The sequence below is a fragment of the Engystomops pustulosus genome, chromosome 9 (assembly GCF_040894005.1).
Source record: "Engystomops pustulosus chromosome 9, aEngPut4.maternal, whole genome shotgun sequence".
NCBI lineage: Eukaryota > Metazoa > Chordata > Amphibia > Anura > Leptodactylidae > Engystomops > Engystomops pustulosus.
The window spans coordinates 101,697,464-101,724,944 of NC_092419.1; the positions used below are offsets into that span (position 1 = coordinate 101,697,464).

Sequence of the window (27,481 nt, forward strand, 5' to 3'; positions counted from 1 at the left end):
CCTGATTGGAAAACTCTGGATTAAATCTGATTTTACACTATGAAACATGAACGTGAATTAATTTTTAGTTGGAATGTTGTTTACTTGGGGGCAGTCAGGTCTAAAATATCCAGGATTTTACCATGGCTCTGGCAGGTTCAGTTCACGTTTCATAGTGTAAAATCAGATTTCATACACAGTTTTATAATCAGGTGAAGTGCAAAGACCTGACAGGTGAATCCTTGTGTGTGCCAGAGTCGGGGGTCGGCTCCGTGTTTCAGTGGGCCCCTTTGCAGTGAACTCATTTTCATTAAAAGTTCAGAAACTAAAACAGACTCCGGTTTCCTAGAATATGCCTCCCATATGGTTATTTTATATAAGCCCCCCTCACCCATGGATTCCTTATGTGGGCCCCCCAGCAGCTCTGAGTCCCCGGCACTTAGAATTGGCCATAGAATAAAATTATGCTGTGTGTGAATTCATCCATACCTATGTGATGGGGCAGCAATAAGAGTCGATTCATTTTCTCTTCTACTTGCACTCATTTCCATCGACGCCGCTGTCTGGAGAAAGACACTGATTTGGAAGCAGGTACTGGCATAGACCTCAGAATAATCGTGATCGCGGAGACGCTGTCATTTTCCAAATGATTTTCTGGGAACCAGCTGTCTGACCACAATCATCTTGAAAATATGGGGAAAACCCTTTAATTTCCATAGTCTCTTCTTTCTACTCAATAAAAGTTGGCGCAGAAATTTGATTGAGTACGTTTGTGTATGTCATCCATATTTCACAATCCTGCTGCTGCTACTAACAACATGCAAAAAGATCTGACTACACATCTTTCCAGGGACAATACCCATCACTTTGACCACTAGACAGAACTGGATATGTGTCCATATTGCAGCATCCTACTAGAACTCTGTTTTAGAAGTTTGTAATGTTGGAGTGTTTGGCTCCTTATTGTGCCCTGTAAACCCAGCATGTGTGAAGCCTAGCTGCTGTATCCAAACATATAAAGTTTTAACAGTACTACAAAAACCATTGTATTACATTTCTTCATGTACACTCACCGGCCACTTTATTAGGTACACCTGTCCAACTGCTCGTTAACACTTAATTTCTAGTCAGCCAATCAAATGGCGGCAACTCAGTGCATTTAGGCATGTAGACATGGTCAAGACAATCTCCTGCAGTTCAAACCGAGCATCAGTATGGGGAAGAAAGGTGATTTGAGTGCCTTTGAACGTGGCATGGTTGTTGCTGGTCTGAGTATTTCAGAAACTGCTGATCTACTGGGATTTTCATGCACAACCATCTCTAGGGTTTACAGAGAATGGTCCAAAAAAGAAAAAACATCCAGCGAGCGGCAGTTCTGTGGGCGGAAATGCCTTGTTGATGCCAGAGGTCAGAGGAGAATGGGCAGACTGGTTCGAGCTGATAGAAAGGCAACAGTGACTCAAATCGCCACCCGTTACAACCAAGGTAGGCAGAAGAGCATCTCTGAACGCACAGTACGTCCAACTTTGAGGCAGATGGGCTACAGCAGCAGAAGACCACACCGGGTGCCACTCCTTTCAGCTAAGAACAGGAAACTGAGGCTACAATTTGCACAAGCTCATCGAAATTGGACAGTAGAAGATTGGAAAAACGTTGCCTGGTCTGATGAGTCTCGATTTCTGCTGCGACATTCGGATGGTAGGGCCAGAATTTGGCGTCAACAACATGAAAGCATGGATCCATCCTGCCTTGTATCAGCGGGTCAGGCTGGTGGTGGTGGTGTCATGGTGTGGGGGATATTTTCTTGGCACTCTTTGGGCCCCTTGGCACAACGCCACAGCCTACCTGAGTATTGTTGCTGACCATGTCCATCCCTTTATGAGCACAATGTACCCTGTAACATCTGATGGCTACTTTCAGCAGGATAATGCGCCATGTCATAAAGCTGGAATCATCTCAGACTGGTTTCTTGAACATGACAATGAGGTCACTGGACTCAAATGGCCCCCACAGTCACCAGATGTCAATCCAATAGAGCATCTTTGGGATGTGGTGGAACGGGAGATTCGCATCATGGATGTGCAGCCGACAAATCTGCGGCAACTGTGTGATGCCATCATGTCAATATGGACCAAAATCTCTGAGGAGCTTCCAGCACCTTGTTGTATCTATGCCACGAAGAATTGAGGCAGTTCTGAAGGCAAAAGGGGGTCCAACCCGTTACTAGCATGGTGTACCTAATAAAGTGGCCGGTGAGTGTAGATACCCAAATGTCATAAGTAGGAGAAGAAGAGAAAAAGTGGAAGCCAGAAACTCTCCAAGCTAAAGTGCATAACCATAGCCAAATTATAAAAGAGTCTGATGAAAATTGGAAAAGTGAGTGCAGCTCTGGAGTATAATACAGGATGTAACTCAGGATCAGTACAGGATGAGTAATGTCATGTATGTACACAGTGACTGCACCAGCAGCAGAATAGTGAGTGCAGCTCTGGAGTATAATACAGGATGTAACTCAGGATCAGTACAGGATAAGTAATGTCATGTATGTACACAGTGACTGCACCAGCAACAGAATAGTGAGTGCAGCTCTGGGGTATAATACAGGATGTAACTCAGGATCAGTACAGGATAAGTAATGTCATGTATGTACACAGTGACTGCACCAGCAGCAGAATAGTGAGTGCAGCTCTGGAGTATAATACAGGATGTAACTCAGGATCAGTACAGGATAAGTAATGTCATGTATGTACACAGTGACTGCACCAGCAGCAGAATAGTGAGTGCAGCTCTGGGGTATAATACAGGATGTAACTCAGGATCAGTACAGGATAAGTAATGTCATGTATGTACACAGTGACTGCACCAGCAGCAGAATAGTGAGTGCAGCTCTGGGGTATAATACAGGGTGTACACGTATGTACTGATCATATAACCTTACAATTCCCATGTGTGACACCAGTGAACATAAAATCCGATTTTTATTTTGGTATATTTTTATTATTTATTGTTAAACTGTCCCGACCAATATCAAATTAAGTCCCCCCCCCCCCCCCAATAAAATTTTCAGTTTGTACATATTGCACAGTGTTATCCAGTCACAACTCAGTGTTAGTAACAGTTAAAAGCAACCACAAGATATTACAAAGTCGGATGATTCTTCTTTTCCCCCCGGGGGCAGCGAGTCCGGCTCGGCCCCCTCCGTCCTGGGGCAATACTCCTGCCCTGCAGTATTTCTCCAGTGTCTCTTCTTGTAACATTCAGTGTGAAGACAGTAATAGCCACATATACATAGGGAGGGTCTCTCTCAGTAGTCGCCCGCTGAGCTCCAGGTCCTAGCGGGACAAGCGGCAGCATCATTGTAGTGTCCATAGGCAGCCATTCTGGGGGAGACTGTACAGAACACATAACAAGTGGCCCGGACATAGATATAACACTCTCCCGCCAGGGAGGGATCCGTCCATGATCATTGATACTTGGCAAAAATACAGAACAAACCTCTTTTTGCCCAAATCGGCGCAAAATCAAGGCGGGTACTTATTGCACTAGAAGCCATGACGCATCAGGGAAAGTTTGTACCGCTACCTTCTCCACACCTTATTGCTGCAGGAGCGATGGTGGAGGGTTTTTCGGGTCCTTTCTCTTGGAAGATCAGTCTTCATGTGTCGGCGGTGGAGTCTCTGTGCTGGGTCCAGTGTCAGACTAAGGTCCCGGGCGGCGTGCCCTCTGCCGACCGCTGTCCTTGTGCCCGGGTCAGCGCGCTCGTCTGGTTGTACACTTCTTCATCCACGTACTCTGAAAAGTGTCTGGTGAAGCAGCCAGTGATAGATGGGGAGGGGGATAAGGGGTGCGAATTGTAATAGGTGGGTGTAGCGTGATCCCGATCGGGGTGCAGCGGGTCGATATGAGGAGCATTTTGGGCGGAAAGCAGGAAAATGAAGGAATGTGGAGAAGTCGGAGATACAGCAAGTTATAGATTGGCGATTAATGTGCGATGCGAAGAGGGGTTATATGGCGGCGAGTGGAGCAAGATGGAGATAAGACAGAGGAGGAGGAGGAGGGGAAAGCAGAAACAAAGCATTAGAAATCACAGCAGACATCATCTAAGAACCCAAAGTGTAGCCCCACATCCTGGGAAAGCTGAATGATAAATTCATAGGTGGCCATATTGGTTATCAAATTAACTGCTAGATAAGATTTGCTATTCAGGACTGTGGAAAAGCTGGGTGGCAATGGAATAAGGGCCATGTTCAGCGTCACCTACAGCTTTCTAAGTGCTAGAATGAATGGGGTCTCAAGGCCATACTGACAGTCTCCCAGCAGTCTCACATTCAGGCTCCTTACACACGGACGTATTCTACGCCAAGGCCGAAGCGCGAGGAGAGCTGGCAGTACAGCCCGACCGTATATATGGCGAAATATAGAACACGCTCGGCCCAATACGGTGACACACGTGTGCCGACTGTACCGTGCACAATGCACTTCTATGCCAGCCGTGTGATAGCTGCCGCCATAAACATCTGCGTGCAAGGGGCCTCAGTGTAGCTGGGTCTTTATATGCTGGATGTACGTGAGGTGGAGCCACACTTTGACAAGGCAGGACTGCAGTCTGGAAAATTAATAAAAAATCTAAGCAATTTCAGCAAAAAATATAAAGTTTCAGATATAATGTTACTATTAGGGAGTCTATAGAGCAGTGCAGCGCAAATACGGCAGCCACTTTGTCTTTAAAATTTTCCATTTCCTCTTACATCAGTCTTTGCTTGATGTAAAAATGTCACTTTCACATCATATATCCATCTACAAACACCAGTGCAGTTCCATAACAATGTGGGGTCACTGTATAAATGCACTGTACCCATAGTGTCAGCATGTAACACATTTCAGAGTTGCATTTACTCTACTGCAGTCTTCAGAGCTGAAATCTTACAACATTCCCTGCTTTTTCAGTTTCTGTACAGAGCATGGTCTTATAATATGCATTATAGTAAGTGCTGGGTATACACCAGGCACTGTACAGTCATGTCCCGTATATTAGTTGATTTCCAGCAGAATAGTGAGTGCAGCTCTGGGGTATAATACAGGATGTAACTCAGGATCAGTACAGGATAAGTAATGTCATGTATGTACACAGTGACTGCACCAGCAGCAGAATAGTGAGTGCAGCTGTGGGGTATAATACAGGATGTAACTCAGGATCAGTAATGTCATGTATGTACACAGTGACTGCACCACCAGCAGAATAGTGAGTGCAGCTCTGGAGTATAATACAGGATGTAACTCAGGATCAGTACAGGATAAGTAATGTCATGTATGTACATAGTGACTGCACCAGCAGCAGAATAGTGAGTGTAGCGCTGGAGTATAATACAGGATGTAACTCAGGATCAGTACAGGATCAGTAATGTCATGTATGTACACAGTGACTGCACCACCAGCAGAATAGTGAGTGTAGCGCTGGAGTATAATACAGGATGTAACTCAGGATCAGTACAGGATAAGTAATGTCATGTATGTACACAGTGACTGCACCAGCAGCAGAATAGTGAGTGCAGCTCTGGAGTATAATACAGGATGTAACTGTATGGCTGATAAATCTGTGTACTGTGCTTTGTTTGCAAGCATAAAATTACACTGTAGACTACATCTATATATACACACACACACACTACACAATGGTGTTCACATATGGACATATGATGTAACGCAGGAGTGTAATTGGTCACTGTGGACAGCACTAGAATATTCTAAGTATAGTTCAGCTTTTAGACTCCAGGTATCGCAGTTTCTGGCCGCACATCTGTGTCAGACAATGAGGCCCCTCAGGATTCGTCCTGTGCAGGTGTCTGTAGACTCCATAGAGAATAAGAGCTGACTCAGCAGCTTGTACTACACCATACACATCCCAGAGAGAATCCATTACTTACTGCTTGTATGAGACCAGATGCTGCCATACCAGAGAGCCCCTTTAAATGTTTAGATTTCTGCATAACATTATATGTGAACCAGCAGTAGCCTGGACAGGAAAAAGTGCAGGTTATTATATTACTAAAGCTGTCGTGTAATAAACCTCTAATGCCATAGCAGATCCGGAAGGACCGGAGGAGTCTGAGCGGAGGTGGTGGCTTCTAGTAGAGGATCTCATACCTGCCATGCATTGGGGCCCCAGTGAAACTGATAGAGTGTGGAAGAGGGGATCCAGCCTGATAGTGTCCATCGTGGTACCCGGGGCGGTAGTATCTCTGATACTGCATGTGTGGAGGGATTGGGCCCCTTTGCACTCCAGCAGGCGCTGCAGAGTTACGAATGTACCAGTCCCGCAGTCCCTCCAGCGCCAAAGCTTTATGCACATTCCTCTCCATTGTCTCAGGTGGTGGAGCCCTGGGTTGGCTCCGGGAGCGTGGACCTGGATGGGAAACCTGAGGAGCAGGGCGTTGTTGGAAGCCATCATTGTGCCACGGCTGCTGGAAGTGGGATGTGTCAGTCAAATGGGGGCCACATGACTTGTTGCGGGAGACATTCCTGCGCTGCTGCTGTGTTTCCGCACGGCTCCTTAGGGCTGGGCTTCCCGGATACCCCTCATAGTAGCCATCCCGCCGCGAGTAATGGCTGCTGCTCCCGTCAGGATCTGCCCACCAAGGAGCTTCAGGTTCTACCCACCAGTGCCCATCAGGTTCCACCCACCCTCGCTGCTGCTGCTGCTGCCGTTCCATGTAATAATCCAGCAAGATGTCTTCATAAGGAAGCCGAGGATTAGCATTAGGCGTTCGGGGGTCTGGAGATCTTGCCCCCCGTTGCTGGTGATGAGAGGGTGCTGCACCAGGCTGTGGGCGCTCACTCAGAGCTTCAGAACTTTTGAAGGATGGTTTTCCCTGGGTCTCTGTTGGTGGCGGTCTTTCAATCAAAGCTTCTGAGCTGTTACTGCGTCGACTCCGCGTGGAATGGATGTTTGTGCGATCGCTGGGGAAGCCCACCTGAGAGTCCTGGCTGCCAGTCCACTGTCTCTGAGAGAGTCCGGAACCATCCGCCCTGGAAGAAGAGACAGTGATTGGCACAACAACTTGTGAGATGTGGGCACAGCTGCTGGCCATACCCGATTATATAGGATTAGTGGACCATCTAATGTCTGTGGGGATTTATTATTTTGGTGCCCCCTGTAGCGACCCTCTACATATCAGTTAACTTTGTATAACCCCCTTAAAAGAGACAAACTTTGACTGTCATCATTCAGTCATTAGTAATATATATGGACCCTTGTTCCTGTGTACTATGGGGGTCCCAGCAGTCAAACTCCTGTCAATCAGATTGTTACATCCTATTTTGTGGATATGGGATAACAATCAAAGTTGGTACAACTTCTTTAACTCTTCTGCATATCATCTTTACTAACCTCAGGGCAGAGCTGCTGCAGGCATTGCGACTCAGTATGGGGGTAGCAGGAACACTCCGGCCCTCAAGACTGGACAGACTCCGAGGGAACGACCGAGTAGGACTGTGGGAGAATAAACATCCATTTATTAAAGGAAATCAGTTGTGTATTGTATTACGTCAACGATTAGGTAGATATGATGTATAGAAAAAAAATGATCTAGGCTACAGCATAACTAATTGGCATCACACTCCTTTATACTAATACTATACTAACATTCATTATAGCGTGAATGGTCGGAGCATAGCGCTGCTCTAGTCCATGTGGATGTGACTGGTACTACAGCTTAGCTCTTCACTTGAATTGGGATGAAGTACTAGATATAACCATGGATATGTATGGTGCTGGGTTTCTTGCCGAAATGAAGAGCTTGCCGATTGTTGTGCGAACTTTAAAGTGGATCACCAACACCACCTTCATTATAATGCCTTAGAAGGCTTGTCCTAAGATCTGACCATATCCCCTATCCACAGGATGGGAATACCATGCGGATAGTGGGGGTTATGATTGCTGGACCACTCATCAATCATGTGAAGAGTGTTGGGCCTACATATTGGCTCCATTGTCACTGCAGGAATTCCAGAGACACAGCATTATTTCTGCCAATGATTGGAGTGACAGGAGGCATTGTGAAGAGCGAATACAACCTTCATTCTCATTGGAGGTCCCAGACCTCTACTAGTCAATATTTCAACCCCTATCCTGTAGATAAAGCACACAGGCCATAGCAGATAACATCTAGATACCTGGGCCATATACTGGGTTTTTATATCAGAGCCGCTCGGCAGCCATTTACTGTCAAGCCGGACTATTATTATTCCATCACCAGTGACTCACCTCGCAGCACTGGCCATTGAGTTACGCCGGTTGTGGACCTCACAGTACAGTTCTACAGGTGAAGCTTTCCACCCGACTCTTCTTTCCGGACTACTGGAAACAGCCCTGGAGTGGTCAGAGAGTCGAGGGGGAGATGGCCGCATGCCAGATGCCAGGACATCCTCTGCAGGAGAAGAGAAGAGTCACAAACAAATCCATAATGTCCTCACCCCATCATCAGTAATGGTCTTACCATGACTGGCGCTCTCCGATAGCGAGCTGCATTCAGACTGGTATGCCTCATCTGCAATGATAAAGAACACAACATATAATATGTGACTGCCAAACAATGACAGAAGCGTGCCAGTGCAGGTGGTAACTCACCCAGCAGGCTGTGTGGCACTCTGTGCGTGGGTCTCAGGCCCAGCTTCCTGCGGAGGTTGTTACTCTGCTCCTCTAGTTCCTGCAGTCTCCGTAGTGCATCCAGATACACCAGCCTCCGCTTCCTGCGCTGCTCCAACGTCAGCTCCGCACTCTGCTCCGCTGCCAAACTCAGCTTCCGGGCCGCCTCGGCCATCTGCAGCTGCAAGGAAAAGTCCCTCTCCAAGCGTTCCAGCTGGACCTCCTGCGGGAGACAAAGCCCAGGTTATCAGTGCAGTGCCATCACATGCCAAGCACATTGTGATGATTGCACCAATCACTGTGTAGTGTATGTTTGCATGCGGCTTGTATCCATCATGGCATGTTGAGAGTTGTAGTCTCACAACAGCTGGAGAGCCACACCTAAGGACTGCTTCTATCAACACCATCACAGATGCAATGCAAGGATCAGCCAGTAGATGGCAGCCCACACGCACATCCCTCATTATCTACTATAATACAGAATAAATGAGAAGGGAATATTGGCAATTTGCTTCATAAAGCCCCAAATCCTGGGAGGACCAACAATAACAATAATGCTATCCGACACAAGTCTCAAGGTCATCCACTGTGTTTTCTACCAAGGACGGGGGCGGCGGGATCCTAACACAGCACCTGACTGCGTTGGACACAAGCCACGTTCATTCGCATGCATCAAGAGTTTCATTCCGAGTCTGGGATCTTTGCTCTTCCTGCAGGATATTAGGTCTGGATGAGGCTTGGTGGTTGCCAGGAAAAATGACGAATATGAATGAAACTACGAATGTGATCAAATTCGCTATAGAGAGTCTGACTACAATCACACATATATACCCCCACTAGCTGTGCATGAGCAAAAGGGGGATTCTTGTTCCCTCATTTTAACAATCACTAGGGGGGGAATCTCAGCAGTTGGAACCATTCCCTTTGTACCCCCATTCAGTTGGGGGTATAAGGGACCACCATTTTTCTAAACATATGAGATGACCTGTAGATTGTTAGGGGGTCCTTTTGCTGGGACCCCAAATTGGTAAACAAGTTCTTCCCTATCCTTTAAAAAAATTGTGATAAATAAAAGAAGAAGAAGATGGTTTTCCCCCCCAAGAACTGGGGTCCTTAAATATTACTGCTTGGAAGGGCAAGGGTGGCAAAAAGTAATAAATGGAATATACTTATCCCTCTCAGGTTTTCTGGGTTCAAGGTGGTGCCACCCATCACCACCGAATCCACCAATTAAGGGCAGCAGGGTAATACATTACACTTGTTATTTTTAAACCCCCACCTGGCCCTATATTTCACCCCTATACACCCCTGATCTGGGTGAACCCCTTCAAGGGGTAATTGTGAACCTGTAACTCACCTCTGCTCTGGTCACAGTGGCAGCGCTCACCCGAAACGCTCTCTGTCTCCTTGAGACAATTGGGGGTCTCTCGCCATACTCCAAAGGGTACTCTGGGGGGACCTGCCCCGTGAGTTCCTGTAGGGTATAACAACATTGAGTTATTCAGTAATCTAAAGTTTAGAAGGAAAGGCTGCAGGGTCTCTTTAATGGGTCAGTCAATACAGGCAGCAGAGATCAGCAGAGCCTCATCAATTACAATGTCCCAGCAGTGGGGGCAGGGATCAGGGCTGCCATGCTGTGTCACCAATATCTGACATTCATTTACAAGTGTAAACCACTCTGCTCTCAAGCCGTCTTATCTCTAGTGAATGCTATCTATTGTTCCCTGTTATCAGCCATTACAGGAGTGTTCTTCAGATAGGAAGCCCACAAGTATCCCTGCCTCCAGGATGCCCATTTTACATCCATATGTGTATGGGACAGCTGCAGGGCTCCAAAGTGACAACCACTGCTCTGCAAGCCAAATGTACCCAGGATGGGGATCGCCTCCCTTCCCCCGGATGAGAACGGTCCTCCTGACTCGGGTAGAAGTTGGAAGGCTGTGAACTGTGGCATAGACTGGCATCTTGTAAGTGATCCATTACTCACCGCCTCCTGCAGGCACAGCCTCCGCAGCTCATTCACCTTCTGTCTTAGGGATTCCTGGAGATCCCGCTGCTTCTCCGACAGGTCCGAGATCATTTGGACTCGATGCTTGGATGAGGAGTCAAATAGAGCGCCAACTGTAGAGAACAGGACGAGAAACATAATCAATGTTACTGATACTTTTCCATGGGGTCCAAATGGCAGTAATACTACCTCATAACACCAACAATAACATCTAGTACCCAAATAATACCACTATAACTGGGCACTCATGTCAAGAATGTGATGTGGCTGCATGGTTCCTCTCCATTACCTTACCCACCGTGTGGCCTCAAAACCTAAACCCCCTCCCCATTTCATCCTCCCATCACGCTACACCAGCAGGTACGGGGCTGTTTTTACACTTGCACTGACTTGTTGAGGTTGTGTCTCACATCCCCCTGTGTGCAGCACAGCAGCTGTCCGCCATCACATTCCTCTCCTCCCGTGTGCCGAGCTGCCGGGGTGGGATACTGAGCCCTGGAATGTGTATATACAGTCAATCCATACACAAATACAAGGGGGGGGGGGGGTATTCATTTTAGGGGTGTCATTTAGAGCCAGATGCACCCACTGCCCCACTGAGTTTACCCTATATTTTAAAGAGGTGTTTCTGATAAGGCATAACCTGAAACAATGGGCACCTATGCAAAGTCTGTACCAAGCCCCCCAACTATAGTGCATTATTCATAATCATATGGAGAAGAGACACCTTTGGCTGCAGTTTGTTTGCACCCTCTGCACCCCCTCCAGACATGCCCCATCTCTCTGGGAAGTCCATTGTCTCAGAGATTAGCATTCAGGCCCCTGGGCATGGATTTTTATAGAACATTTGCATTAAAGTGGTTTCCCAAGTTTGCCTGTTGTGCCCTGTCCACAGGATAACATGTGCAAAGGACCGATATGGTCAGTGGGGGTCCTGCTCACACTAATGAATGGAAAGGCAGATCAATGTACTGAAGGGTGCATGTTCAATCTGTCGTTTCATTATTTAGGGGAATGCAAACACCCCCCCCCCCATTCTCTTAATAAGAGACCCCAATGTATTTGGCAACTATAGGAGTAGATGCAGTATTTTACCTGATGTGGAGATGCCGCAGGGACCTTTCACCTCCATATTTGTTCTGCAGCTCCTACCAGCGCTGGTGGAAGCCTAGAGAGATAAGGGACAGCGGTCACATACAAGGGTATATACAGTATATACATACAAGCCTGTAGTAACCCCCGACCCTCGCACCGGGCTCTCCCCTCCAGCATCAAAGAACTGACTTCTGCCTTGTCAATACGGCCTGATGTGAATAGAAAGGAGATTGATGGGGGAAGGGGGATGAAAAGTTAAGCTGAGAACCAATAAACTTCTAAGTCCTACCCCCTCCAGCAGACACCAAATGCTGGACGTCAAAGGAACTAAAACACAACTCCAAGGACATCTGCTAGACAGATAAGAGAAGCGTGAGAGGCGCCGGGCAGCAGGGAGCCACAAGGGAAGGGCAGGTATCCTGCAAACCTAACAGAAGAGGCGCCAGAGACTGGGGGAGCCCCATGGGAAGGGCAGGTATCCTGCAAACCCAACAGAAGAGGCGCCAGAGACTGGGGGAGCCCCATGGGAAGGGCAGGTATCCTGCAAACCCAACACAAGAGAAGCCAGAGACTGGGGGAGCCCCATGGAAAGGGCAGGTATCCTGCAAACCCAACACAAGAGACGCCAGAGACTGGGGGAGCCCCATGGGAAGGGCAGGTATCCTGCAAACCTAACAGAAGAGGCGCCAGAGACTGGGGGAGCCCCATGGGAAGGGCAGGTATCCTGCAAACCCAACAGAAGAGGCGCCAGAGACTGGGGGAGCCCCATGGGAAGGGCAGGTATCCTGCAAACCCAACACAAGAGAAGCCAGAGACTGGGGGAGCCCCATGGAAAGGGCAGGTATCCTGCAAACCCAACACAAGAGACGCCAGAGACTGGGGGAGCCCCATGGAAAGGGCAGGTATCCTGCAAACCCAACACAAGAGAAGCCAGAGACTGGGGGAGCCCCATGGAAAGGGCAGGTATCCTGCAAACCCAACACAAGAGAAGCCAGAGACTGGGGGAGCCCCATGGAAAGGGCAGGTATCCTGCAAACCCAACACAAGAGAAGCCAGAGACTGGGGGAGCCCCATGGAAAGGGCAGGTATCCTGCAAACCTAACAGAAGAGGCGCCAGAGACTGGGGGAGCCCCATGGGAAGGGCAGGTATCCTGCAAACCCAACACAAGAGACGCCAGAGACTGGGGGAGCCCCATGGAAAGGGCAGGTATCCTGCAAACCCAACACAAGAGAAGCCAGAGACTGGGGGAGCCCCATGGAAAGGGCAGGTATCCTGCAAACCCAACACAAGAGACGCCAGAGACTGGGGGAGCCCCATGGGAAGGGCAGGTATCCTGCAAACCTAACAGAAGAGGCGCCAGAGACTGGGGGAGCCCCATGGGAAGGGCAGGTATCCTGCAAACCCAACACAAGAGACGCCAGAGACTGGGGGAGCCCCATGGAAAGGGCAGGTATCCTGCAAACCCAACACAAGAGACGCCAGAGACTGGGGGAGCCCCATGGGAAGGGCAGGTATCCTGCAAACCTAACAGAAGAGGCGCCAGAGACTGGGGGAGCCCCATGGGAAGGGCAGGTATCCCGCAAACCTAACAGAAGAGACACCGCCACTGGGGGAGCCCCATGGGAAGGGCAGGTATCCTGATCCCCTCGCTGTCCAGTGAGGGAAGAGATCAGGGGCTGCCAGTTACTTCCAGTACCGCGTATCCCACGGAACAACAGGATCGGATAGGATGAAGGACTACGCAAATTTTTTGTGGTTTTTGGGTGGAATTGCTTGCCCCTTTTTCCGCCCGTCGGATACAATCTCCCCACGTTGTTGTTGAATATTTACTGAGGAGGAGAACTTGTGGCTCTGTCGGAAATACATAAACGTGACATGACAAGGACTATATGGCTGGAAGGCCCGTGGAGACATGACACACTTAAAGTGTACAAGGTCAGCAGCGAGACGTCTCAGAAACCGTCTCCGAAGGGCCGGGCGTTTAACCCCTTCAGTACAATCATTCCAAACACATTGCTACATAGCAAAAGTAATGAAGTCACAATAACCCTGCGACCTGTGCAAGTACTAGTAGTTCTCAATCCGTTTATGAACCATGAGGCTCTGGATGAGCGGTGCTTTAGGTGACCATTGTATAGTGAGCAGTGTATGGAGTGATGGTAATGAGACTGTCCTGTAAACCATCGCAGGGCACTGAGTGCAAAGTTTGCATCATGTCTCTTCTCCCTTTTTATCTACATGAGTTATAAAGTAGGCACAGGAGGGCGTGAGGATCAGTATGATGCACCCAAAACTCTAAACCCACTTTCTAGAAAACAGACCATGAGTTGCCAAAGCAGCTGGTACATGCAAGGCTGGCATCAGGTCTAAGTACCCCTAGGCATAGCTATCCTGTCCTAAGCAATGAGAAGGGGTATACAGTAAGATAAGCAGCCTCCCCTACTCTATGTATGCCAGACAATCAATTCTCAATGATCCAGCCTGCAGGGCTGGCACAAGAAGCAAACTCTCTATCCTGGCATAAACATGAAGGGAGGGGGTGGTAATAAGCAATACAAGCCCCCTCTACTCGTAGTATGCCTCCAACTAGAAGACAGGCCTATGGCTGCCAATGATCCAGCTGGTACATGCAATCCTGGCACTAGACCAAGCACCCCCTGGGCACAAGTATGTGGTGGATACTCACAAGTAAGGCAGTGAAGCAGCACCCCCTGGGCACAGTGATCCTAGTATTAGTGGTGGATGCCCCTTTTAGAAGACATACCATCCCTTTGCCAACAAAGCTGTTGGTACATGCACCGTTGGCATCAGAACTAGGAACTCTAGGGTAAAAGCCCAAAACATGGAGCTTCCTCACCTGCCCCCCTGTGTGGCACTGCCTAGGTTACATGTGAATCATTGCGCGATCAGGCGCCCGTGTCACTTCTGCAAATACACGTAATCCGGTGTAACAAGCCGGGGATTGTTCCTGGAGCGAGCGTCACACGGGATCTGCGTGTCCTAAGCCTCTGATCTATAACACATGAACCAGAATAGACGGATTTCACAACACCTCCCCGATCACTCATTAACACAATGCATGCCATTGTCCACGCCTCACATTACTAAACCAATATCTGTATGACACCCATCAGGACTAATGGAACCTAGTGAGAAAATGCATCCTTTACTGACATCTTTTCTGATCCGGGGAAAGCTGGGTGATACCACAGTTCTGCCGCACTATAGCATAACATTCTCTCCATTGGGAACATCTACCATTCAGGACTCTGGGTGACAACTGAGCACTAAGCTTTGTAAATTCCTGATGCGATTTGGGTCACAAAATCCTGGTGATGTAAATAGCAATTAGGACTGTCAGCTACGCTGTGAGGTGCAATCATCTGCAGCCGGTTACAAGGGATATGGGATAGTGCACATACCTGGAGAAGCCATGCACCCCAAAAGTTACCCTGGAATTTGCCCCCCAGAACCCGGCATCACTTAGACCCTTACCATACTGCAGTGTAATGTGATCATCATCATGTATTTCTCCCAAATCTTAAGACATTTAAGAATCTTGTATCCTTAAACTGACCCCTTGAAATCAGAATTCTAGAATTCTGGGTTAGGCTCAGGGGTTCCGGACAATGGCGATTGTCCGTTCACCCTCTGTTCCCTATTGACTTCAACCCATAGAAGGGTGCCTTCCATTACAATTCCGTTAAAAATAGCAGGAAAAAAAAAAATAAAAAATAAGACACAGGCTGCTGTACGATTTCATAATAGAAGGAAAACACGAAACCTGTCAGACGCCTTACGACGCCGATTTTGATTGATAGTGCCAGCTCTTGTGGCGGCACCCAGCTTTCCCTGATAACAATTTGGAGGTATCGTAGGTAGGTTTTGCACTACTTACCTCTATACTTTACCCCCTACAGCAGTAATCATACATACCACCCCCCATATGTAACCCACTTCGGTGTCGATTCTTACCGTCAGTGATCCAGCAGACGGCCATTCACCGGACAACACTGCCCCAAACCTGAAAGCAAAGAAGAAGACGTATAAATACAAGCCAAGGACACAGCAGTGCCGAACCTGTGAACACAGCAGAGCGGAGCGCGATACATGACAAAGCAATGTTATTGTGTATGTTTTTTTAACCCTCTTCTCCAGCCCTGATACACCCTCTAATGACAAGTCATTAAAAGGGAATTTGTCAGCAGCAGCAGGACTGTGAAACACAAATTCACATTTCAGGATTGTAGTCTGTCCTTACACTGCTGTGCGCTTTGCTCCCCGCAGCCAGTCTTGGGCATAGTCCCTGGAGTGATGTGTAATCAGACCTTTGTGTATGTGGTTAGTAGCGGCAGGACTGTGAAATATAGATTTATATTCTAGAATTTAGCTCACACTGCTGTGCTCTTAGCACTCTGCAATGAACTGTTCAAAGACTCCTCCCCCTTTGCTCTAATATTCAATCACACAGCTTGGGAGGAGGGGCTGTAGAGCAATTCAATGCAGAGAGCCAAGAGTGCAGCAGGGTGAGAAATCCTGGAATGTAGACCCATATTTCACAGTCCTGCTGCTACTTACACAGACATCTTTCCTGGGACAATACCCAACACTGTCTGCAGTTAAATGTGAGTAAGTCTCAATCCTATTGCAATCCAGTGGCACAAACTAGCACCACGAGGGGAGCACTGCCGGGATGCCACGCAGAAGTGATTCACCAGGGCAGGTCTCGGCAGGGGGAAGGGGACAAATTGCTTCCAAGTACAAATAACATTGTGTTGCTGGCAGTGTCCAGCATCATGATGTCACTGTATGGCAATTATACACTTATAATAATTACACTCCCTGCCTGGCAATACAGCTCTCCGGACACACCTACTTCATCCCTGCAACACCCCATGACCGCACATGGAGTAGACTTGACTTTAGAGAATTATAAAACCTAGAGGGTGTTAGCGGTATTGACCATAAAAAAAAAAACTGAAGACAGGGTTTGTCCAAGCAGCAAGAAGTATATTATAGAACAGGAGGCGCTGAGAAGTTTACCATAGTGTCCTATCTGCAGGCAGCATGTTATAGAGCAGGAGGAGCTGATCAGATAGGACACTCTGCTGTGTACAATTAGCAGGCAGGACAAGGAGAGAAAACTTTTGTGTATGTTCATCCTGGGTTGTAGATTCAGGGAAGTGTCCTCACACTGCTGCGCTCTTAGCTCTGTGTATTAAATTGCTTGGCTTCCACGGCTTTGTACTTTAGCAGGCTTCTAGTTGGATACTACAGCAGTAGCTTAGAACCGAGGGGAGGGGCTGTTCAGTACTCAGCATTAAGTGCACGCCCCCAAATTTACAATGCCAGTGTATAAATCCATATGCCATAGTCCTGCTGCTAATAATATACACACAAAATGTATAATTACAGACGTGACTGCAGAGAGCCAAGAGCACAGCAGTGTGAGGACACTGTACAGCCTTGAGTACAATCCATAATATCACCGTCCTGCTGCTACTAATAACATCCACAAATGTATGATTACACATCTTTACAGCGAAAATACCCAACACTGTCTGCATGGTAATAATAATCATACTTGCTGACAGATTCCTTTTACACCTCTGCCATCTCTATAGTGATAGCTGTGCCGCCTGTCATCGGTTTTGATGGCAGGAAAAGATCTGGTTAACTAGGGCACAGGTTGGCAGCGGCACTCGTGGGTACAGTTACAGGGTAGGCTTAGGGTACGGTTACTGTTATCATCCGACGCAGGACGGTACGTGTGCTCCACCTCGTTCTTAACCTTAGCACACCGATCGCTACAACAAATACCACCCCACGCGGGTGTAGGAGGATTATGTAATGTGATAATTTTAGATGCACATGAATTAATGACTCTGTTAATCTGTTACTGTATTATAGCATTTAATCCCGCTGATGCTGCTGCCGTTTCGCAATCTGTTCCGGAAAAAGTGACGGAACAGAGGTGAGGTCACCCAGCGAACTATGAGGGAGATTGGGTTCTGGATAGTTAGTATAAGCACAAATGATAATAGCCATGTGACAGGTACATGATGGTGGATACTCAACTGTCCCAGAACCATCAATTAGATCTAAAGCTAGAAGGTTTAAAAGGGAACCCGTTAGCAGACTTTACCCTATTACACTACCAGAACCCTCAGGTGGAGAATGAAACAACCTTTCTAGAATTTCCACGCATTCATCTATTAAAAAACAATTTCCTCTCTCATATGCAAATAAGCAGAGAAGAGTCATATTTTGCCTGAGATGAGTCATGTTTATCTTTGGATCTATGCCACCTAAAAAAAAAAAAAAAAAAAAATCCTACTTTTTTTTAGTTTGACTGCCTTTATCTTGGATTATGTACTTCACCGAACCGTGATCTTGATGTGATCTGAACGATGAGATTCTTAACTTTAATATGACAAGTGCAGCAGGTTTCTTGGTACGTGCCCAGGATCCAGTCCAGGTGAGAACATGCTGTGTAAATGAGCTCTAAATGCGGTAAAATCTGGTGACAGGTTCCCTTTAAGTAAAATTCCAACAGAGTTACACTAGGTAATAGGTCACGTATCTGTCTGGCTCAGCGTCCTGTCATTGTCTTGTGTCATCATCACTACATACCTGGCCAGACAGGTAATGGTGACATCATCCTCACTCCCGATCACAAGCCAGGATGATGTCATACCGCAATCTCTGGGTCAATAACAAGACACGTCAACCACAAATGCTGTATACAGACGACTGATGCCTCCATCTACCGTAGTTGTCAGCTATTCTGGAAATGTCCCTCTCATCTTACTGTAGAACGGAATATTTCATAATGTATAATGCTGTGTGGCCCTGAAGATTTATCACACATAATAGGCTTAGATACATGTCTCAGCAAACTCAAACTCAAGTAATAGGCTTAGATACATGGATGAAACAGTAGCATCAAAGAATACTGGCTTGTGTACAACGGGTATGTTTAGATACTCAGCAGACAGTATCACACTGATAGGATTAGATACACAGTGTACCAATTTAGTAGCACACACTACGTGCTTAGATTCATAGTTTAGCAGGCGGTATTATCACACAGGACAGGCTTAGATACATGCCTCAGCAAACCGTAGTAGATACACAGTCTCACATCTGGTAAGCTTAGATACAGCCGTCCAGGTAAATATCTGGATCAGCAGGAAGCCCTTGCACAATACATATATACACCCAGCAGGTGAGTACACGCCAGACCTGACTTACTGACTCAGCCGCAGATGCTCCCGCTCCCAAGGCAGAACGCTCTGCAGCCTTCCTGTGTACACCGCCAGTTCCTGTAACTAATTACCATCCATCACATGTACAGGTCCGGAGTCCTCCCAAAAATATTACGAGATTTGACCAGGACAGAACATACAGATTGGCAATAATCTAAATATAGATACCATGATAATTACATGGGTCAGAGGTTCTCAACATGGAGATAAGTGGTGTCAGTCAGTTCTGGAAGACGCTTATCTAACAATTACTCAATGACGTGGTGGGAAGGATGGGGTGTTGCGAGTAGCTGCCTACGTTATTGCACTTTATGACATTATATTTGATATGTGGTAACCATATCATTATAATAAACATGTCCGATACACGAGGGCTATAATCATATATACAGCAAGCGCTTCAAAATGGCGCCCTGACTCCCTACATGACCAGTATCTATAGCCTCTGTGACATTACATATAAAAAGGAGCCTGTTCACACAGGTAGAAACTAGGCCATAAAACTGAAGTGATTGGAAGCTGGTTTTCCTGAAGGGACACTAAACCTAAATTCAGCACCTCATTCACACCTAAGCAGAAAAATGTTGCTGGAGGAAGTGCGGTCATGATGAGGGAATTTCTAACATGGCCGATACCAGGGAACAATAGATTGTATTCAGTTGCACAGTAAATGGTACCAGGACAGTTTCAGATCCTGTCAGGTTTCACACTAAGTAATGGGCGTCCCCACTGACTAGAGAATCTCCGCGCCACAAGACATGAGACAAGGTTGTGACATTACCGCCTAATGGCTTTGTGGTGAATCGGATAAACCGGCAAAAGAAAAACAGACACGCCTCGGATAATATTTACCTTAGATCATACATACTGCGCAAATTAGATACGTCACTGCATAAATAGGTAAATTTTCCTGTCAGTGAAACCAACGGTTAAAGACAATATGGCTGCCATCAGGGGCGTAACTTTAGGGGGTGCAGAGGTTGCGATCGCACCTGGGCCCAAGAGGTTTAGGGGGCCATTATGGTGTCACTTTCCCATATGAGAAGACTAGTACTATAAATCATACATTATAGTCGGGGGCCTAGCACAGACTTTGCACTGGGGCCCTTCAGCTTCTAGTTATGCCACTGGCTGCCATTGTAACCCAAACAGGGGATAGTCCCCATCTTTCCTTGAATCCTGAAGGGCAAAAGACATATTCCATTCAAGAAATCCACTGATTCCATTCACTGCCACTCAGGAAAGCTGGGCTAAAAACCGAAAGACTGGAAATTTTCATGAAATATTTCCATCTCCTTTAAATCTGGGGAGAGGTAATCAGAGGCGGCAAGGATGTAGCAATAGTCTCGGTTCCTGGATGGCTTGGTCTGACTTACAGACAGCGCATTGTTCTCTCAAAAAAAAAAAAAAAAATGTGCATCTGTGGGTTTTGCCATAATTTTGTAACACAGGTGGGTTAGATTTGCTGCATCTTCGACCTGCACTTATTTAAAAGGGAAACTTATAACACTTGGGTTTATTAAAAAAGGCTAGGAGGGAATTTACATGCAGCAGATCTGTTGAAAAATCACATCCAGACATATATCTACCACCAGGTTGAAGGACTGTATGCAAATAAGCCTGAGGGGCTCCAGTCATCATAGGTGTAAATGGAGCCTGGAGCCCCTCAGGCTCATTTGCATACAGTTTTTATCCTGTTTGTAGATTTCCTTTAAAAAGATAGAATAAAAGATGCAGAAATTTCAAAAAAACAAATCCGCTGCGTGTGAATATGTAGTCGTAGTCAGCGTTCCTTTGAATGGGAATAGGAAAACTTAAGGAAATCTACCAAATCAATCATAATAAACCAGGGGCACTCACTCAGATCCAGGTACCACGACTGTGGTAATCTTATATTTGTTATCCATGGCCTCCTTCATTCTTAAATCAACTTTTAAAATTATGCTCCTACATAACATAACAGCTTTAAGTGTTGATGTTCATGTCCGTTACAGCCGTTCACAGCCCTCAGGTCTGGATTTGGGCACAGACATTACTACATACAGACGCATTGTCAGACAGGCCCCAGAGGGCAAATACCAAGTGCATGGGGGGCCCATTATGTATAAGATGTAATGGGACATCTTCGAGTCACTGGTTGTATCTCTATGAATGCAGAGAATAATATTAGCGGAAATATCTCAATGACAGATGTTTAAACATTTCCTCTGATAACACACTGCCCCGTTAGCACCCATCGCACCCCGGGACCTAGCCGGCGTTGTTGTGACTTGCTCCTCGCACTTTAGGATGAAGCTTTCATGTGTGACCTCACCGCTCTGAACATGCTGCAATTCGTCCAGGCCCGAAATGTGGCTTCTTGTGACATAATCCCCCAACCTTAATCCTCAACTTCAAGACGCTGTCGTCTCCAACCTCCACATTCAGGGGTTTTTCCCACAGACAACAGTTCCCACAGGGCGTCTGTGTGGCGTCTACATATAACCACCATGACTGAAAGAGCTACCACAATGAGAACAAAACCAATGCAGACATAATCACTTGCATACGGATATGCAAATAAGCTTGAAGTGCAGTGGAGCCGGGACTGATTTGTCGTCAAGTGCACTGCAGGCGGAGCCCGATTTGCAACAAGCTCTCCGATTTATCCATCTTTAAAAGGGATAGGTATTAATAATATATTGTGTTACCGCAGCATAGGAACTAAATGGGCGGAGCATAAGTCAAGGACTGTGTCATGCCCGCCCCTCCGCCAGCTCCCTGTATAACAATGCAAAGTTCCTCTCATACGGCATCTGCACAGCGGTAAATTCATCCAGCTGTACTAGGTGTTCCTAGTATTTAAACCCTTCAGAGGCACCCACTTTTTTGAGTGGGTGACCTCACTCTAAAGTCGCTGACAAAAGCCGCTACTGGCTCGGAGTAGTCATCAAGGTGACACGGTGTAATAATACGAGATTACATTTCACATCAAACAGCACGACTATGTTTAGTGTATTCTACATCAGCAGTGACCTTAGCGGATAACAGAGGTGTAAACAGGGCCGCAAAAATACACAGAGACAAAAAATAATCACGCAGAAAGGTCCTCGATCTTAGTTCTAAACGTTTCTGGGAAAGCTTGTACGAATACAGAAGCGGACCATGTAATACATAGGGAAAGCAGGGTGAATACAGAAGCTGACCATGTAATACATAGGGAAAGCAGGGTGAATACAAAAGCTGACCGTGTAATACACAGGGAAAGCAGGGTGAATACAGAAGCCGACCATTTTATACATAGGGAAAGCTGGGTGAACGCAGAAGCTGACCATGTAATACATAGGGAAAGCTGGGTGAATACAGAATGTGACCATGTAAAACATAGGGAAAGCTGGGTAAATACAGAAGCTGACCATGTAAAACATAGGGAAAGCTGGGTGAATACAGAAGCTGACCATGTTATACATAGGGAAAGCTGGGTGAATACAGAAGCTGACCATGTTATACATAGGGAAAGCTGGGTGAATACAGAAGCTGACCATGTTATACATAGGGAAAGCTGGGTGAATACAGAAGCTGACCATGTTATACATAGGGAAAGCTGGGTGAATACAGAAGCTGACCATGTTATACATAGGGAAAGCTGGGTGAATACAGAAGCTGACCATGTAATACATAAACTAGCCTGATGTGTGGGAGGCGCATTTCCTCCATGCACCCCAATAGGAAACTTGGAAGATGCCTAGATCATGTCCGCTCATCACCTGTACCTTAACATATACATCCTCAATTAATTTACCAGAGAACGCAATTAGCGCAGGCGACGCCATCAATTAGTTTTATTAGAAGATTATTTCCTGTTTATAAAATACCAACAGGTGAGATTTCGGCAGACACGTGAGGAGTCACAAGGCAACCGAAATACTGCAAATCTACACTCCTGACAACCAATATGGCTGCCAGGACACTGGACATTTTGGTTATGACCCCACAAAGCGATGGGGGTGTATGAGATTTCCTAGCGGGACATGCTCTCCCGTAGAAATAATAGCAAGTACTTCACAGCCTGCGCATATGGGATGAATGAAAATTCCCATATGCCGGAACATCTCGAGCTCCGGAAACAAGAGTAAACATTCTGTCAGCAGCCAGACAACAAGGTGGCGGTATAATAATGGCGGATGTGCAGTCTAGCCCTGGTCTGCAGGATAACAGGTGTCCATATAAGATATGGGATGTCATATAGTGGACAATCTGTAATACGGCCATAAAGGGCTCATTCTCCTCCATGGCGGTACCAGCTCGCACCAGGGTGCCCGGCAGGCTGGACTGTTGACCCACTGCGCTCAGATATTTGCTTCCCATAGAGGTCAGTGACCTGTACAATGGATTTCTTCCCTCCTGTGGAAGTTACATGTATCCCACACAATGCATATATAGGGTCAGGTATGGGGTCACATACTAATACACAGTAACAGCTGAAACACAGAGCCAATTCACAAGAAAAACTGATATCTATACTAGAGCTGACGTCTACATAATGTATAGGGGTATACCGGGATATTATACACTGTATACAAAGCAGATAGGGGATACACATATCATATAGAAGAGGGACCCTCAAATATCATACAAGTGTATAGGAGACACATACAGATAACATAGTACATATGTACCCCCTGTATATAGGGTACATACACTGTACCTTTTTTGTATCCGCAAACTCTATACATTGAATTGACCTGCACTGTGCCATGTATGTCTAACCTCTTATCTTACAGACTCTATATACAATGGATACACATTATAATATTGGTAAGATAAGAGCTTGCACACCTATACATAGCACAGATCTATCCAATGTATAGAGTATGGGGATACACAGAGATAATACAAATGTATACACAAAAGTATTGGGGGGGGCACACAGATATATCCACTATCTGGAGCATATATGACAATGAGGTACATAGCACAGATACAGTATATATAACTAGAGTGTATATAAGATATTGATTATACACACAGATACAATACTGGTGTATAAGAGGCACTAGGCGCACAGTCATAGGATAGTAGACCTGGCATGTATACAAATACTATATAGAAACAGATCACACACATAATCCTCAGGTTGTCAGCAGGTAAATATAGAAACCACCAGATATACAGATATCACACACACAGGTGTGAACAGAGCCATAGTAACCTGTGTGTGATATATAGGGCACAGATACAGCTAACGTATGAAAGAGTATTACACATAATATACATCCGCCATAGAAACACATGATACACAAGTCAGGTACACACATAGTATACAGAAGATCTATACATATACCATTCATGATACACAGGACAGCATAACACATACATGCTATACAGTATATACACACATAAAACTGTCCATATAGGGCAGACTGTGGATACACACATAAAATACATATAGTAGCAGCAGATCCAATAGATAGATAGAGTGTATCCACACACCATACATGATATACAGGGCAGAATACATATATAGTAACAATGTATCCACACACTCGTATAGTAGCATCAGATACATAATACATGCACATACATGATATACATGGCAGTATACATACACATATATAGAGTAACAGTGTATTCACACACATAACATACGTGATATACAGGGCAGAATACATATACAGGAGCAGTGTATCCACACACTCGTATAGTAGCATCAGATACACAATGTATAACACACAGCACATACTGTATACATGACCTGTAGTGCACACACTCGCCTGATCGCACATGCAGTACACTGCGGACACGTCCTCCCCCGTGCACCTTGGTCTCTCTCACCTCTCCGGCCGCAGGTACCGTCCTGCCCTCAGCGCTCACACAGGAGCTTCCAGCGGAGCGCACCAACTGCACATCCAAAACGGGGGAGCCCTGGCTACAAGATCAAACCATTCCCCACAGAGGTTGTCCTCGCTCTTCCCTCCCCCTGCAGACCTGTCTGTGATTTGGTACAGTCCGACCTCAAGGTTCTGGATTCCAAAAATTCCAGGAATGAACCATTAACCTTTTCGTTACCGCAGACGTTTGTGGGCACCGCCAGGTAGTGGGCGGGTACGGGGCACAGGTACCACAATCCATGGGTACAGATGATTAACCCCTTCACGGCCACAAGCTATGGGCACAGGTACTTAACCCCTTCACTACCACAAGCTATGGGCACAAATTATTAACCCCTTTACTACCACAAGCTATGGGCACAGGTGATTAACCCATCACTGCCGCAAGTTATGATGATTAACACCTTCACTACCACCATCTATGGGCACAATTGCTAATCCCCTTCACTACCAAAAACTATGGGCACAGTTGCTTAACGCCGTCGTTACCACAAGCTATGGGCATAGGTGTATAACCCATTTTATGCCATAGAATATGAACCAAGGTGTGTAACCCATTCAATGCCACAGCAGTTGGACACCATTATTACATCCCATGGGCACAGGTATGTAACCAATATATGAATAGAGAGCCAGCACTGCAGTGTAGACTGACACAGTGAAGACTGGATTTCTTTTTCAATTCATGTTAAGTTGCAGAACTAGAAGCATTGAAATGACTTTACTGCTGCACAACCAGCCAGATTTACCATTCATCTACCTGGGAGAGCTGGCGGGTCACTCTGCTATCCCAGAAACAGCTAAAGAAACATCTCCCCTTGTCTCCAGCCTGCAGCATCCACAGGTATCATCAGGCTACCGAAAAGCGGCTGCTCATGTAACTATAGCCCCCAGGCGCATGACATCTGCTAGAAGTCTAGGGGAATGTTCACACACAGCTGAAATCTATGACGATTCCATTCATCTGAATGAGACGCAGAGAAATCATTGTGTCTGTGACATTAGGCTCCTCAATTAGATGAATGGAAACAGAATTCTGTTGCATGTGAATGTATCCTAATCCATTAGATGGCGGTTCTGTGCCAGGCTTTGGCAGTGCAGGGGTTAAGCGACAGGGACTGATTTGGCTGCAGATGAGGCCAAATCCTGTCCCTGTGACATCCCCTTTATATGACAGAAAACAGTCCTATATTGTCCTGAGGAGAAGGGGGGGGGGGGGGACAGGAAGGGCTGCTGGGGGGCTTCGAATACATAGACCCTTATAGACGCATCAATATGGAGGACAGCTGTCACAGTCATCACAGGGTTAACCAAGGTAATCTGTATTCTGCCTGTGTCCACACTAATCCTACACTCACTGCTACACGAAAATGGACAGAAAGTATTGGATCTATCTATCTCATATCTATCTATCTATCTCATATCTATCTCATATCTATCTATCTATCTATCTATCTCATATCTATCTATCTAATAATCTGTCTCTTCTAATGCATAAGAAAGTCAGGACTCCAAAGCAAATGTAAAAAAAGGGAAGGTTTATTCCATTTTGGTTTTCTTAGGGTGATTTCACATTGGTGTGTTTTTCACATCAGTGATTTTTCACTAAACCTCTTTGATCTATTGACACATACAGATTTGTTTTTTCTTCCTGGGGTCAGTGATTTATCACTGATACCTTAATGACCCATTCTTTTCAATGTGTTTTCTGAAAAAAAGTGTGAAAAATCCTATTGAAAAGAATTATATATCTTTCTATCTAGTATCCAGGTAAAAAGCAGCACACCAAAAATAAGCAGCAAAAGATCCGTTATTGAGCTCTATCTCTATCACCTTATTTTTGGTGGGCTGCTTTTAACTTGGACATAATTTATGGAGGACCTCCTGCCCCTTCCTTTATAGCCTGCACCCGCCTTTTCTAAACAATTGACAATTGTACAACTTATGTTTCTTCCACTCTTTCTTTCTATCTATCTCATATTTATATATCTATCTATCGACCCTCTTCTCCATGCACCCAGGCATAGATAGTCACATTATGTAATTGTCGCTCCCTGTGGCGACCACTAGAGGGAGCTCCCTGCATAGGGTTGTGTTCACAGCACTCAGTAGTAAATCCAAATGCGGTGAGCTCCCCCTAGTGGCTGCAGAGAAATTCCTTCTTTAGCAAACAAATGAAGTTGTGTTAAAATTCACTAGACCTCATCTGACTGTGGCTCCCTAGTTACACACAGAACATGATAACTCTGGGGCGAGAGTTGCTATGGCAGCCGCACCTGCGTTATTTACATATGATTTCATTTTTCTTGACAAGCTATTATAATATAAAACTGCTCCAAAAATCCAATCTCTTCCCATAGTCTCTGTCTCCTGCACATGAGAAGCCATTGGAGGAGGAGAATGAATTGGGTTCCATCATTGATGGAGGTGCTGCGCCATCTGGTGGCTGAACACCTTAGTGCACGTACAATCCTGAGAGTGAAGTCATATGTTGACACTTGTACACACTATAACGTAACATACGTGTACTTTACCCAAGGTGCGGTTGGCTCACATTTCACAGCTGTTTCCAGGTTTTCACTTTGACTTTGCTGACCCTTACATCATACTTTCCGA

The 27,481-nt window shown here is 46.1% G+C and overlaps 1 protein-coding gene across 4 annotated transcripts; it reads right to left on the reverse strand.

Annotated features, from left to right (window-relative positions):
• Positions 1-3,001: 3,001 nt before the first annotated feature.
• CCDC120 (coiled-coil domain containing 120) lies at positions 3,002-27,472 on the reverse strand. Of its 4 annotated transcripts, none has more exons than XM_072124923.1 (11): positions 27,400-27,472; positions 15,703-15,751; positions 11,727-11,799; positions 10,611-10,744; positions 9,981-10,097; positions 8,606-8,846; positions 8,475-8,525; positions 8,243-8,405; positions 7,367-7,468; positions 6,124-7,005; positions 3,002-3,782 (listed from the first exon to the last, which is right to left on the reverse strand). In XM_072124923.1, the coding sequence occupies exons 3-11, from the start codon at positions 11,761-11,763 to the stop codon at positions 3,674-3,676; spliced, it is 1,836 nt and encodes a 611-aa protein (XP_071981024.1). In that variant the 5' UTR covers positions 11,764-11,799; positions 15,703-15,751; positions 27,400-27,472; the 3' UTR covers positions 3,002-3,673. The 4 variants fall into 4 exon arrangements, with proteins under 4 accessions (XP_071981024.1, XP_071981023.1, XP_071981022.1 ...); XM_072124922.1 differs by lacking the exon at positions 27,400-27,472 and adding an exon at positions 25,626-25,725; XM_072124921.1 differs by lacking the exon at positions 27,400-27,472 and adding an exon at positions 24,810-24,935.
• Positions 27,473-27,481: the final 9 nt, after the last annotated feature.

What these genes read in the sequence shown, in the direction of transcription:
- CCDC120 (XM_072124923.1), bottom strand. Translation starts at nt 11,763, where the DNA reads ATGGAGGTGAAAGGTCCCTGCGGCATCTCCACATCAG. An exon ending in GGCTGTGCCTGCAGGAGGCG is followed by an intron (nt 10,098 to 10,610) that starts GTGAGTAATGGA and finishes TATACCCTACAG; the next exon opens with GAACTCACGGGGCAGGTCCC. An exon ending in TCAATGGCCAGTGCTGCGAG is followed by an intron (nt 7,469 to 8,242) that starts GTGAGTCACTGG and finishes ATTCTCCCACAG; the next exon opens with TCCTACTCGGTCGTTCCCTC.